At 42.3% G+C, this 15,197-nt stretch overlaps 1 protein-coding gene and 1 long non-coding RNA gene across 4 annotated transcripts in view; one reads left to right on the top strand and one right to left on the bottom strand.

Annotated features, from left to right (window-relative positions):
- Positions 1-531: 531 nt before the first annotated feature.
- On the bottom strand, positions 532-14,212 carry LOC142948360 (uncharacterized). 2 transcript variants are annotated; one of them, XR_012953500.1, is made up of 3 exons: positions 2,043-14,085; positions 1,214-1,374; positions 532-780 (listed from the first exon to the last, which is right to left on the bottom strand). It is a non-coding gene; the product is annotated as an uncharacterized LOC142948360 (long non-coding RNA). The 2 variants fall into 2 exon arrangements; XR_012953501.1 differs by lacking the exon at positions 1,214-1,374 and having other exon boundaries at positions 2,043-14,212.
- LOC142948359 (dolichyl-diphosphooligosaccharide--protein glycosyltransferase subunit TUSC3) overlaps positions 869-15,197 on the top strand; it is a 61,100-nt gene continuing 46,771 nt past the window's right edge. Inside the window, exons 1-2 of one of the 2 annotated variants that reach the window (XM_076090345.1) lie at positions 869-1,021; positions 5,019-5,180. Coding sequence is in view for 1 of the 2 variants with exons in the window: in XM_076090344.1 (XP_075946459.1) it covers positions 5,031-5,180 (150 nt within the window). In the remaining variant the exon portion in view is untranslated. The remainder of the gene's footprint in view (positions 1,022-5,018; positions 5,181-15,197) is intronic. The other variant, XM_076090344.1, reaches the window with a different exon arrangement.

Genomic DNA, 15,197 nt, shown 5'->3' with positions numbered 1-15,197 from the left:
ATTCTGCCTTGCCTGGGCGACTTCCATGCGGCAAACCGCCAGAGATATCAGCTCTCACCGAAAGAAAGGGGAAAGAGAGAGAGAGAGAGACAGGGAGAGAGAGAGAAAGAGCGAGAGAGAGTTGCTGGGAGAAATGCCGAAGAGCAGAGAAGAGGAGAGCTGCGAGAGTTAAGAGGAGAGGAGAGAAGGAAGGAAGGTTTATGCTGTATATTATTCCAATGACTGACGCACCGGTGTGTGTGTGTGTGTGTGTGCGCGCGCGTGTGTGCGCGTGACAGAGAGAGCGGGAGAGGGAGGGAGAGGAGAGGTAAAGGCTCGTTCTAATCAAGTAGATGAATCGAAAATGCTGCTTTGCCACTGAACACAAAAAAGAGATTTAAATGCAGAGGCTGTTGCAGAAAGTCTGGGGCTGCTGCCTCTCTCTCTCTCTGTGTGTGTGTGTGTGTGTGTGTGTGTGTGTGTGTGTGTGTGTGTGTGTGTGTGTGTGTGTGTGTGTGTGTGCCAGCAGAACGTAGAAGCACTGAAAATTGATAGAAAGACAATATTTATTTGAAGCAGACAGAAACTTTCCTTGATTCATCCTTTCGCTCATCCTTTCTTCTTTCTTTCTTTCTTTCTTTCTTACTCTATTTGGTGCAAATTGCCTTCACCCTTCTCCTGCATCACAAGGTGTCGCCGCCTGCCGACCGTCAGGGCTTTTTATTATCTGTAACACACCTTCTGAATGGGGAGAGGAGCAGAGCACTGGGGATGCGAGGCGAGACTAGGAGAGGGGGTGTGCTGAACGAGGAAAGGAAAGGAGAGGTGAAATATAAAGGAGAGAAAAACATAGGGGAGAAGAGAAGGAAAAGAGAAGCATGAATGAGGATGAGAGGAGGTATGGTGACAAAAGGAGGAGAAGAGAGCAGCGGAAAGGGGAGGAGAGGAGGAAGGGAGGAGATCAGGTGCAATGGCAAAAGGAGGAAAGGAGAGGGAGGGAAAAGAGGAGGTGTGGTGACAAAAAGAGAAGAGGAGGAGAGAGGTACTGTTAATGTCCATTTATGTCATTCTCTGTTAGCGACAAGTTCTGAAGCACAATCTGTTATCTCCGTTTATGGCAGATTGTTCTCTTCAAGGTGCCTGCATTTAGTGATAACATGTCCAAGAAAATCTGAATATTGTGTAAAAACAAACAAACAAACAGTTTAAGACAGAATATGAGATATACACTTACAACTGCTGTGTACAAATATGCAGACCTCTGCCATCAATTCAATCAAACACACTTTACTGCTGTCCTCCTAACTTATAGTATTAGATATGATGACGGCAGGCAAGACGGGTTGGATTCGCTGAATAATTCTCTGCCGGCCAAGCGGAAAACACCCTGCCATGCTGTAAAAAGAAGGGATACGATTATCACTCCACTGAGGATGTAAACCACAAGAATTATTATCCATTTTATAATTGATCAATATTCGGTGAATCCGCAAACGCTGTGAGTTTAGCTGCATCACCAGTTATCTTTTTATTTCCACAAACAGTGTATGAAATTAAAAGAATATAATTAATACATGTTTCTCAGATGTGTAGGCTTAATGCGACGTGAGCGGACAATGGGACGTCCCAAAACGAATGGATGTGTGTATGATTTACAGACTTTGGAGCCACATTTACAGTATTTTCTTTCGTGTCAACATTATGTTTTCGTGTGCGCAACCTGCGTGAAGATTTCTGCTGCGACTTCAAAGCCTCCATGTTAACGGCGAAAGATACCAGATTGGGAGCATTTCAATCGCCTCTCAACTTTTCAAGTCCTCTCCACTTTACATTAGTGTGAAGTGCAGTAAGCTTGTGTTCAATTGAATTGACTTGCCTTATATGTGAGAGTGGTCACACATGCTTTCCCACATTTGTGCATTTGTGTAATTTATACACACACAAACACACACACACACACACACACAGATAGGCCTATTGAATAGCACACTAAAGAACACAGAGGAACAATTGTTGAGGGAGTCGGTCAGAGATAACGAACATCATATGAATGAATGCCTCACTCGTTCTCTCTGCTCCTCCCTCTCTGTTTGTCTGACTCTCTTCTTTGCTGCTTTTCTTTCTTCGCTCTCTCACTTCCCCTCTTCATCTCTCTCACCGTCTCTCTGCTGCTGCTTTGCCTCCAATCCCTCTCTACCCCGACATATCCCTCGCTCTCTCGGCTTCTCCTTTGATGTGGCACTCTCCCAACCTCTCTCTCACTTGTGCTCTTTTGCTCTTTTCTTTTCCTCTGTAACTCAGGGACCCCCGCCACCTCTGCCTCCCCACCACCCCCTCTCTTTCTTTTCTATAAACTTTGTGCTGTCGGGCAATTAATCATTTTTCAGAGGACTCGTTATTTTTTATAAGGGAGCGGCTGACATCAGATACGGGCACCCAGTCTTGTGCCAGATGACATGACCCATCTCCCCCCTCCTCTCTCTCTCTCTCTCTCTCTCTCTCTCTCTATGCCTCAAATCCTTCCCCTGCCTTTCACCTGTATGTTAAAACAGCTTTTTCTCTCTTTTCCGTACTGTCATTACATTCATCTCCTGTAAATTTCCCCACTGCCGGACTAATAAGGATTATCTTATTTTATCTTGACTCGGCTTTATATATCTGCTGCTTGCCCATGAAAGCAAATGTAAAGAATCCCTCTAAGGACTTCATTTCCACAACTGTTGATCAAAAACAAAGATAGCTATCAGCACTAAATGTAATTTTCCTTTCCGAAATGCACATTCATTTATCACACGTAAAAACAGCATTTCCTATTTGATAGTTTTCATACAGGCACATGTGCTTTTCACGTTTCATAACTGCTCTCCGTTTTTATGTATCTCTCCTCATTCCTTAATGATGAAGCATCATTTTACCTGCCCCACCACTCAAGAACCATGATGCAGCTGTGCAGAGGCAGCAACTGACTTTAACAGGCTTCTCTGTCTCTCTCTCCGTCCCCCTGCTGCCTCTCTCTTATGACACTCTCCTAGGCTGTGAGCAGATAGGAGCTTTATTCTTCTGCTTAAATGCAAAGTGCAGCTGTTTGCTTTGCTCGCTGCAGAGAGAGCAAAAAAGCCGGTGGGAGGGTCACATTCTTTCGCGTTGCCATGCAACACAAAGTTTGACAGTTTGACTTGCAAGTTACTGTTTGGCATTAGCCGGCGAAGGTGAGATAACGTATACGAGACGCGGAAGTTAGCAATGTCTCAGCTTGCTATTTGCGAAGGATGAGGGGACATTGAGGGAGGCCCTGGTTTCCCCAGTAAATTCATGAAGCACGGACAAATAGTGTGTTGGTAATACTGTCATGATTACAGGTCTCCCCACTTTCTTAAATGCAGCGCTACATCTTCATACATCTTATGAGCCGCATGTATTTCATCAATTTGTGGTCTGATGAAGGATACAATACAAAATGTCTATTTTGGGCTACATCTTTATTTAGGAGAATAAAAACAGTGTGAGCTTCTCTACTATTGATATCTCAGAATTCTCAGAGATGTTTTGAAACGATGAATCTATTATGTGATTTGTTGATTTACAGAAAATGAATCTGCAACAAATTATAAATTGGGTTTTGAAAAATAGTGTTGCAGTTTTAATTATTTTCGCACAAACCAAATAATGAATCAGTTAATTCAGAAAACAACCTGAACAGCCGTCCCTAAAACAAAATGTTCACCAGATGCAAATCGTGGCACAGCTTATCAACTTATGTGATCTTTATGTTAAAAAGTTGAGCAACTTCAGTTCCATAATCACCATACAAGGCAATTCCACGGGAATCAGTTGACAAATTCTGCAATCAAGCTCAACAAATCTGCGGATGTTTCCATGATGGAGTTGCTAGAGCGAATGAATTGTGGTTGAGCAAGACTGCAACACGTACTTATTGTTTCACGGTGCATTGGCTTTAATATTCCAACATGCATTTCATTTCAGCAATGTCTGTGTGTCTGTGTGTGTGTGTGTGTGTGTGTAAGGGAGAGAGAGAGAGAGTCAGAGTTTGAGACGAGACTTTCTCCTCTCAAACATTTGTATTCACTTCTTCCATCTCATGGTCATTTTTTATATTGAAAAGTTTTACAAAGGTGATAGTAATGTTTATTGGAGGGTTAATAAACTGCATTGCATTAGTCACAAAGAGTGCTGAGGTGTAATTTCACGGGGAGACAGAGAGACATGTCACCCCCAAATGATTTCACATAAATCATTTGTCCCCCTCAATTAACTCGATCTCACCGCTGTCTCAGAATATATGAGAGAGAGAAAGTGAGAGACACGTTCTGCAGTTCTGCAAGTGTTCTGCGAGTGAAACACATTCCCAATGGATTCATAACAAAATGAAGTAAACTGAAAAATGGCAGCGTGAGCATTTTATACGGTGACTTTGGATGAACATTGATATAAGTATTTCTTTGATAGCTGATGTGCTTTGGAAAGCTACAAATGACTGCTAAATAAACAAGATCAGTCAACCTAAGTATTTCTGCATTTTTGATGCAGCTGATAAACAAGAAATTTCAATTTCCATGCAACTGTGGATGTGGTGCCTGATTATATCCTGTTAGTTATTCATATCGACCTATTAATACATTAAAACAGTTTTACTAATCATCTGTGACAAAGGGCTTTCCATAGCTGTCCATAGCCTTTTCTTTTTTGTTTGTTTGTTCATTATTTCTGTCCTGCAGAAATCTAAATTAAAGCTATGCCCCTTTCTCAGTAGTCTACACTGTTGAGGTCAGGATGCCAAGTGTTTTAAAAGTATAGTATTAGTGTATGCAGTGTATTAAAATGAAATAGCTCATTCGTAAGGGCCTGGGTATAATTATAATGGCTTTAATCATTTCTAAGAGATACTTCCTCCAAAGTTGAAATGAAAAGAATGACCTCCAGATGTGAATATAAAGTGTAGTGCGCTATTAAATGTCTGTGTGCATAAAAAAACTACAAAACCCAGTAGCTTCCGCTCTTCTCTTCCCGTTGATTGGTAGACTCAGCATCCAATGACTTGGCGGAGACGTGTCTCTCAGTCAGAGCATCCTTCCGTCATGGCGTCTGTTTGGGCTACATCCCTTGTTAACCTGCCGGTCCTGTCTGTTCTCTTCCTCTTGCTGCTATGTCTGCCACCCGGGGGAGGACAAAAGAAGAAGGAGGTAACGCTCCAAACGCTTAAATGAAAATTTCAGCGACCATTGTTGTGCTGTTTAATGTAATGAGTGTGCAAGTGGAATGCACTGTTGTGTGTTAAGCTAGCGAGCATCAGTCCCAATAGACAGGACGTTTTAGACAGAGAGACGTTGTAATAACTAGGGCACAGTAAACGCCTGTTTACAATGATGTAACGTCAAATGAAAGAAGCACTGCTTACAAGCTGTCTTTTTTTACGTTTTGTGGTGGACTGTTATTAAGCTTCTTTTTTTTTTTTTTGCTTTTTGCATAATATGACAAACCAATGCATGGTTTGGCATAACGTTAGCAAGCTAATATAGCTAGCTAATGTTTAGTCTACGGTATTTTGTAAAAAGTATAATCGGTCGGGGGAGCACTAACGTCACATAAAACATCCTCCGTGTTTATATTGACACTTTTATACTATTTTAGCATCACAAACGTCACTTTAAAGCACTGCTGGGTTGTCGCCAACGAGGGTTTTATTTTGAAATTTGTATTTGCAGGAAGTGCTGCGTTTTACTTCACGGAAGCTTAATATGGAAATTAGACGAAGATAGCTGTACGCCAGTTGAATTAGGTCGCTGCAGGAACCAGGCTGTAACGAGACCTACGTGTGTTTTCATTGACTTTAGAGTTAGGCTTGTCTGCTAACGTACTGTGCCTGTTCACCTGAATCGATTAAAATTACCTTGTATTGGTTAAATTAGTAATTTCCTCTCTGATAATAGTAATGACACACACATATGTACTATATTGGTGATATTAGCTGACATGACATGTTTTAATATTTGTTGTATGGGAAGCCTAGAAGAGAATGGAATCTGTGACCCTGACAGCGGAAGTGCAATGAATGAATTATTTGGGATTGTTACTCAGATGAGTATTGTGATCATTTTAAAACGATGTAAACCAAAGCCACTATATCCTTCAGGTAATATTTTATAATGTATGTTTATGGGATGACATGAAACAGCATTTTATTTGATCTAGTTATGTGTTGGTCCTTACTGCTTTTTGTTAGCTGTAGATATGTTGGCTTAATGAAAAATACAGCAATTTCTTATTGATGCATTTTTAATACTTCTTATTAGTTTTGCCTGAGTTTTCAACCGTCTCAGTAGACTGTGAGACTTTATCATTATCACAGTCCAGCTGACCTGCAGCTCAGTTGTCCAGCACTAAACCCCTACATGTTAAGTCACAGGTTGTATCTGTGTGACCAACGTTTCGGGCCTTTGCTGGCATCTAACATGAGCGTCGTAACAAACACTCAATAAGTTGATCGTGGAGTATTTCCATTATTGTGATAATGGTGAATAACCTCACACGAGTGACTTGGAACAAGCTGTCTAGCTGGCTATCATGTAGAGATGTGAAAATATAGCCTGAATTAAAAAAATATAATGTGTGTCAGTGGTATGGTTCAGGAGTAGTTAAGATGAACTTGCTAGCTGTCCAGAAAGAATTTAAGGAAAAAGGTGCGCATCACGCTGGTCTGCTCTTCTGTTCTGTCACTCTTGCTCCCAAAGTTAGCTTACAGTTAGATCATCTCGAGGTAATAGGCCTGCTACATGTGTTCATCTTTGTAGCCTGCCATGCTGTTATCCTGTGAACATTGATTCTGCTTGTTATGTTGTTGTTTCTTGTGTTTGGTGAGCCGGAGACAAATTTCAACCCTGGTGGTAAATATATTCTGCTTCAACTGATTGGAATTTGGTGCTCAAATCCTATTTAGGCTAGTGGTTAGACTTAGTTTGTTTTAATATTTTGTTATGGACTAAAGTCTGTTAACCAGGTCGCAGTGCTGTTGCAACACCTCATCTGCACCTATTGCAGCTGACTTAGCATATGAACAGGAAATTGATTGAGCGGGCAAAGTGCGGAACTAATAAATGATGGAACGCTTGCACAAATACATGACAAGTGGACAAATATCTGAATGAATGTATAAAGAATTGAACATGTCCACAAAGGGATGATGAAAGAGCTGACTGAGTGGAATAATAAACTGATGAATAAATGGACAGATTAACCACTGGAAAAAGCTTTTGAATAAGAGAGAGATTGAATGAATAATTGAGACTGACATATTTGCCCTCCAGTTCACTGTAAACACCTCTTTTTTTTTTTATTTCTGTCACTAATGTTGATGGCTGGTGAAATGCATAATGAATGTGTCACAACCGTTGGAGTGAAGATGTAAAGAAAGAAAATGAGCGCACATTTCTCACTTCTTGTAAAGTTCACATTCAGCTTTAGAGGCATCTTGCAGCGATAATGTAAAGCACGATTCATTTCTACATGTTTATTCTCTTTAAGAAGGGACGATTCACATCAATTCACATGAGCACTTGAGTCCATCATTGCAAACGTGCCGGCTTTGAGTCACTTAATATATAGTTATGTTTTATGTTATTCACAACAAGCTGAGTAAGGTTGATGGAGGTAATGGCCATAATGGTTAAATGCAAAAATATAAACTTGAATCTTGATTACTTTACAAACCGGAGACGGTACTTTTAAGTAGTTACTTGTTGCAAAATCTGTTCATATTTCAACACTGAAGAAGCACGCGGCCTCTCACTCAGTTGACCACCGTTCTGTTTTTGTCTAAATATATCTGTCCATCACAGCTTTGAGGGGGAAAAATAGTCGTCTGTGGATGAACAAAACCAAATTATAACATATTCAGCAGTTGCGATTAAGTTTAAAACTTAAATAACTTGCATAATCCCCTATTTTTAACATTGTCTTTACCGAGGGGACAGTCTGCGGACACCGGTGCTTATTGTCAGCAATGCCTTGATTCACATTCACAAGATTCCACCAGGGAGCTGCCCATTATAGCCGCAGTCTGCTGTTAGACACTGACCGGCTCAAGGACACCTCTGTAAGTGACAGGGAGAGCTTTTCTCCATCACTTACCTCGCCGAAATGTATCCAGCTGTTATTCGTTTGCTCCTCTGCCATCGACATCACCACTATAGCTTTAAACCATTGATTTTCATATTTGGCCCACCAACAATTTAACTTTGGTCCCTTCTGTGAGACTCTATACCAAGTAGCAGACAGGAGCTAGTCACACGTTCTATACATTACACACACACACACACACACACACACACACACACACACACACATACTTTCATTGAGCCACAGGAGAGATATTGAGGGGTTATAATGTGAGAAATGTTCTTTCCCGGTTGCCTGCCTGGGGCCATGGCAGAGGAGGTGGAGGAGGCGGAGGGAGATCTTATTTAGCTGGAAATGGACAAAATGGTGAAGCAGCAATTTTCTGCATTCACCTCACCAACTTGTGCGTCCCTCACTGCCCTTCGGCTCGCCCTGGCCACTCCAAGCTTCAGTTGTAAAATGTCGGGCTTGGCTGAAGGTTAAAAGTTTCAGTCCTTTAAGGCTGTCCTGAATCATCCTTAATGGACTGATCGTTTGTTACGATCGATACAGCTACATCGCAGACCAGGGCATGTTTTGGATTGGTAACAGTCCAGTGTTTAACACACATTGGACTGTTTGAGTTTTATTCAGGGATGAATCGCAACCAGCAAGATTAATCTTAGTGTTTTTAGCAGGTCTTAGACGTTACCCCACAATTTACGATTCTCTTGTGAGAGTTTTGCAACAGTTTTAGCAAGTTCTGGCAAATTGAGGGTTATCATCAGATTAGAGGTGTCGCCTCATTTTTCCAAATGACATGTGCGGTTCTCAGTAAAAATAGAATGAGAATGATCTTTTAACAGTACATTCACAGTACTACAGTCTCTATTTCTATATCTGTACAATATATCACAGACATGAAAAAAAAAGATATATTTATTTTTAACTCGGCACTTTCAAAATAATAGCCCTGTGGCGTTTTCTGTCGACAGAATCTCTGTGTAAGATCTCCTCTTGTCTGCATGCAATCACATCTTTGGCATATCGTTTGACTGAATGTTAGGTTCAGCTAAGGAAGTGCACGGTCACATTTGGGCAGAGTGGGTCAGCTGTCTTGCTCCATAAGTTTGCGGTGAAATTTCAGATTTGCACAGTACAGCACAACTCCTTGCAACAACGCTGTGTATCATGCCGATGGAGAATTGTTTTACTGTCGGAACCGGACCCCAGAGCGCTGATAGTGGCACTTTTTGGCCTCTGTTATTCATGCCTTAGAAGGTTTATTGTTTAAGAAGTACATTTTCATTTCCCTTCTTTTCCTAATCAGGTTACTTGCACAGTGGGGTGCATAGATAAAGAGATAATGAAAAAAAAAAAAAAAGTCTGAGGAAAGGAGAAGTTGATCAAGATTGTGACAGACCTGGATAAAGAAAAAAATGCAGTGATGTACCCCTGCCCTTTAAAATCCTGCTACGTGCCCCTTTAGGGAGTGGAAAAAATAGTCATTGAGAGAGAAAGGATATTTATATCCCTTCAATAATACTCCCTCGTTCATCACCCCAGCCCTGCTAGATATTATATCTAGCTTGTGTTGTGTTTCTGTCTTAAGGCTGACTACAGCACAAAGAAAGAACCCATGTAAGCACTTCCTATACCTAGGCCCATGGAGTCAGGGGAGGGAAAGATAGGGGGAAAAAAAGGTCCAGGGCAGCAGGTCTGAGGCAAAGAGAATTATATATCTAGAGAGTTATATGTCTACAGAGAGATAGAGATTTCAAAGTAGTGGGCTTGCTACCACACCCAGGGAGCAGTCTAATAAGTGGATCGGAATAATAAGAGCCTACCTCTGCACACGGAGGCGCAATAAACTACCGGGTAGGCCCTTCAGGGCATAACCTGAGTCACTTGCTGAGGTTAGACTGGGGCTTATGAAGCTTAAACCCGTGTAAGCAGTATTGAGTCTTGGTTTTTTTCCTGTCTGACCTGTTCATTGGAGAATAAACCTGAGCTCACAGTTTACGTAGTCTTTGCCCATGGATTTTACGGTACAGACAGGTACTGTATGAGCTTTTGCACACCTATTGTCACCATTAACCAACCAGGCTGTATGAATACGGGCCTGTTATCATGCTGTCTGGGTATTGCAGTTTAAATATTGTCCCATGCTGTGGAGTTGGGAAGAAGGAAGTTGTTTATTGTGTGTGTGCCTGCATGTGTGTGTGTGTTAGCTACCGTCATCCGTCCAATGCCAGACACCATACTGGGTTTGATGAAGACTTAGTCCTGCCCAATAGTGCTATCTGGGTTTGTCTTTACAATTCTATGTGTCTCCTGCACTCCAGCCACTATACCGCTGTCAACGGCTTTGGTGTCTTTTCCTTCGGTTTTCCTCTTTTATGCATGCATGCGTGCGAATGCTCCATGCTGTCCTGTTTTCCTGATGAAAATAAATGTGTAAATTCAAAGGTTCAGGAGAGACGGATACTGTATCCAACTCCCCTTCCCCTGTGTGTTGCCATTACAGCCCAGACTGCAGCTATATAATGTTGCCATATTTAGTGCAGGGAAATGTTTCAATGTTCTCCCATGAAATTCAGGGGTGATTTGTTTGGATCTCGCTCATTAGCCGTAGTCATCTGAATTATTGATGCAGAAGTGTCACCCTGCTTTCACAATGAATGATGGCCTGTGTTCCCAAGTCATTTTCCTCCGCTGTTATTCCTCCCTCTCCGCCTCCTTTTTTTTACTCCCCTTTCCCACACTTCTGGAACAAATTTTCTGAGTGGCAAAAGGTTTTTCATCTGCCACTTTCGATCCCCTTGTCCACCCCTTTCCATTCCCCGGCATTTTTTTCCTTCAAATTCCCTTCTTAATGCAACCCCCTTTTTTGACATTTCTATAATCATGTGGTGTCATGAAATGATTTCTCTCTTTTTCTTTGACCTTGTTCTCTAATTTTCCTCGTACATCAGGACCTTTCATTGTTCTCTTTGGTTTCTTCGTCCCTTTCTCTTGTCCCTTCCCGCTAACTCTTTGCCATTTTGCTGACATTTCTGAGGCTAATTTGTGGGCCGGCCCTCTTAAATCTGAGAGAAGAGCAGCGTGTTTCCTTGTTGTGAACATTAAGTTCTCAATGCCATTCATCAGACGTATAGGCACTTGCTCTTTCTGAAATGACTTTCTCTCCTTTGCTTGGTTAGCCTTTGAGGCAGTCATTTTCTCAATCAGGCAGTCAATTAACCTACTAAATAGGCCCTTCAGGTATTTACTCAGTCAGTCCCTCACATAACCACTCTTCAGTCAGTCCGTCGTATACTCTTCATTGTCACTTGGTTACATACAGTTCCCTATTCACTCATATGTTAGTTTGTCACTATCAACAACACGATTCAATTCGAGGATGATTTGCCGGTAAACAATTCAAATGCACCTCAATGTATCGCATCCTCAATTTTCTATTCTACTACGCATAGCTACTTTTTCATCAATTAATACAGACAGTCAGATAAATCTGAACTCAGACTACAGTCGTCTATAAAATAAAAAGCTGCATCTTTTTCAATACCAGTATCTGTACATCACCCTGCCGGTGGCATCTTACACTGCATCAAATAGCCTAGCGGCTAGCAGACCTTTCCTTAGTCGTAGCTCTCCTACTCCTAACTTGGTTGAAGTCAAATGCAACAGCACCAAGGTTGAATGTCGGCCTGCGTGCACGTTTCTACCGCCCAGCATTGTTGAAACAGAGCCTATAACATTGGTGTTTGTGCAAAGCTCTGCCTCCACCAAATACCAATAGAGAGGACGGGAGAAAAGAAATTGCGACTGTAAATGACAGCAACACGCAGTCAAGAGTCACTCTGAGCTGAAGTGAAACGGATTATGGTTCCGTCACTGCATCGAATCGTCCACGCCTCATCATTTTTAACCGTCTTGAGGGATCTTTTCCCATTTCTGCCATCCATCTTATATGTCATGAACCCGGCTAGTCTCTTAGTCAGCCATTGACTCACCCATTGCCTTCTGTGTGACTGCACTGAAACATGTGTTGCTTCAGGACAACTAAAAGTGAGATAGTAAGACCTTTTGGTTCCTGGACCTTCTGTCATACTGCAAATGGCTAATATACCTCTTGTCTGATCATACATAACTTGTCTTTTTTTGTATCACTCCTTATCTCCAGAGAGAAATGCTGTAATCTCTCATTTGTATATATTTTTCTCTTGTCATTGCTCTTCTCATTCCATTTTCCATTTTCTTTATTTATCCCTCAACTTTCCCCTCCTTGTTCGCCTCCACACCCTTCCCCCCCTCCCCCCCACTGTGTGACAGACCTTGCTGTATAGCTGATGATATGAGGTGGCATATAATACCACTGTGTGTGTGTGTGTGTGTGTGTCTGTCTGGCTTATGGCTGATAAGACGTCTCACTCTTATCCTCCCAGACAGACCTGTGTCGCTGTGACGGTTCGCAGGCCACACAAACTCGCGCGCGCAGCTGCACAATGACGCACTCCCAAACACACAAGTATATACGCGTTTAATACATATGCACATGCTTACACAAAGTCTCCACTTACACAGTGGAGACTTTGTGTAAGCATGTGCATATGTATTAAACGTATATGTACTAGGTTGTTAGATTGAAAGGCATACAGTTGAGCTGTGTGTATATGTTGCCTGTCACAGATATCTGATGATTCTGTCTTATTAAACTCTTAGTCTTTCTGCTTCACTGGCAGAAAGCCTGTTAACACTCTGCACAGGGCTAAAGTGTGTGTGTGTGTGTGTGTGTGTGTGTGTGTGTGTGTGTGTGTGTGTGTGTGTGTGTGTGTGTGTGTGTGTGTGTGTGTGTGTGTGTGTGTGTGTGTGTGTGTGTGTGTGTGTGTGTGTGTGTGTGTGTGTGTGTGTGTGTGTGTTCTGCATGGTAGAGAGACTGCCTTATTGAAAACACTTGTCATGAGAGTTGTACAGACGAGAAAAGCGGGAGAGAGAAGGGGAGCGAGGCAGGTTTCCGCCTTGCCTTGTTTGACCCATAGCGCTCTTGTGGCCAGAGTTGGTCCTTGTTCGGTAAAGCGACACCTAGAGTTAATCAGACTGGTTATGAATTATTGAATTATGTTAACATAGCTTTTTTTGAAAGCTTTCATTTCTCCAGGGAAAGTCAAATCATCACCGCGGTCTCTCTGGCTCTCCTCCCGCTTCTCATTCGCTCCGTCGAACGCGGTCACGCCCGGGAGATGTTGGACCACAAAGCAGCGTCATGGATGCAGCTGAACGGTGGGGGGGCGCTAAGGGGCCGCCATCTTTAACCTTTAGGCTCCGGGGATTATCAAGGCCGAAAAATCCACCTGAAAGTGAAAGAAAAAGTTAGAAAAGTGCTCGTCCTCCACCGCTCGATTGCATTGAGATAATCGGATTATTTATGCCCCAGAAATAAGTTATTAAATACACACACACACAGCAAATAGGTAATATAACATGATGAACTGAAGCAGTATAGCATAAAGCCGTAGTCAGGATAAATGCTAAATGCCATTTCATGTCAGACCTGGTCTCTCTCACACTCTTTTTATTCAACGGCTGTTTTTACTCTTTTTTAAAGTTGCTTGATGTCATTGGAGTGACAGTAACCACAATGGACATTGCTATTTTTACCCAAAGGTCAGCAGCTATGCATTCTTTTTTTTTTTTTTTTTGGCAAAAACTAGTGTAAGCCTATGTCTATAAGTTACTCCTTGCTTATTTCACTCACCGAGACGTGCCCTGTAATGACTGAATGTCTGTTATTTTAGATTGTAAGACTCATGCAGCGAGGGAATCGGCAGCTGTGCTATCACTACAAACTCTTCATATCTTCAGATAAACACGGGCACACACTCGCATCATTACCTCAGTATGGAAGCTTAACGTATCAAATTGAGTGGCAAAGTAGTTTTTCCTCAACGCCTCCTAACAAGCCCATCATCACTTTCACCTATCAATCCAGCAGAGGAGAGAGAGAGGGGGGAGTCACATAATGAAAGGAAGGGAAGCATTTTGATGAATGATTTTAAATGGCAACACTTTTTAATCTTTTATGCTTGGCGAGGGTCATCTGGAATCAACATCATAGTGTAGTCACTTTGTCATTGATTGAGTCATCAGAGAAATCTTTCATAGCCAGGCCTATCTTTACTGTCTCCTGCAGAATGGTCTGGCTGCACCCATCATCATCATACTGATATAGGGGGGAAAAAAATGCTCTGGCTTGTTTTTATTTATTTTTTTTAAACCTTGGCCACCACTAAGCCCTGGAATGCGACGACGGTGCCTTTGCGAAATCGATAGCGTAGAGCGTGAAAGGGGAGGAGCATAGCGCCCGCAATACACGGCCAATGGCAGGCTTCTACCCACAGTGAGTCAACCTATCAGAGAGGTGAGTCCGCGAGCCCAAACGTTTGGGGGACTATGGTGCACATAAGTGGCTGCTGTGAGCAGGAAATAATACAACTTTTGATTTTGGAGTATGGTTCCCGTAAAATTATGGCAAAATCATTTTTTATTGAATAACATAACAACCCTCCAGCTGGAAAAGCCTTGCCTGATTCAACTGTAGTCGCACATAAACACGGAGCGTAAGAGAAGGTTCTTTTAACTATGTCTGCCAGATCATGTCTTTTAATGAGGAGCTTGATTTGTAATGATTGTTGCACCCCTAGTTTCAACTGGCAGTCACTTCCCTTTCCCCAGCTGTTCAGATTATTGACCAGCCAATTAGTCTCAGCAGCCGAGCTCAGAGCACGCTATGATTAGTGCAACTAGCTCACCATTTCCCTCGCGAGACCGACACCACTTTGCAGTTGGCGGCGGGCGAGGCGGCTGGAGCTCGCTGGGCTAGAAGAAGTTTCATTACTGTCATCACAGCCTGCGAGGCTGCATTCAGGGCAACTTGGACACGGGGTAAAGCTTTAACGCACGCAATTCTTTTCAGGCAGTGAAACAAAAAAGGTTCTGGACAGCCGCTTTTCTCTGGTGGCTTTATTGCTGGCTCCTTCTGAAATGAGCTCTTTAGTCAGTATGCCAACCCATTCAGGTCTAAAAGCTTGTCTTCTCTGAGCTCT

This window comes from Anarhichas minor, unplaced genomic scaffold (genome assembly GCF_050575085.1).
Source record: "Anarhichas minor isolate MPS153535 unplaced genomic scaffold, ASM5057508v1 ptg000012l, whole genome shotgun sequence".
NCBI classification, from domain to species: Eukaryota; Metazoa; Chordata; class Actinopteri; order Perciformes; family Anarhichadidae; genus Anarhichas; species Anarhichas minor.
Note: the sequence above shows the minus strand (reverse complement) of the source record. Positions and strands in the feature narration are given on the sequence as shown.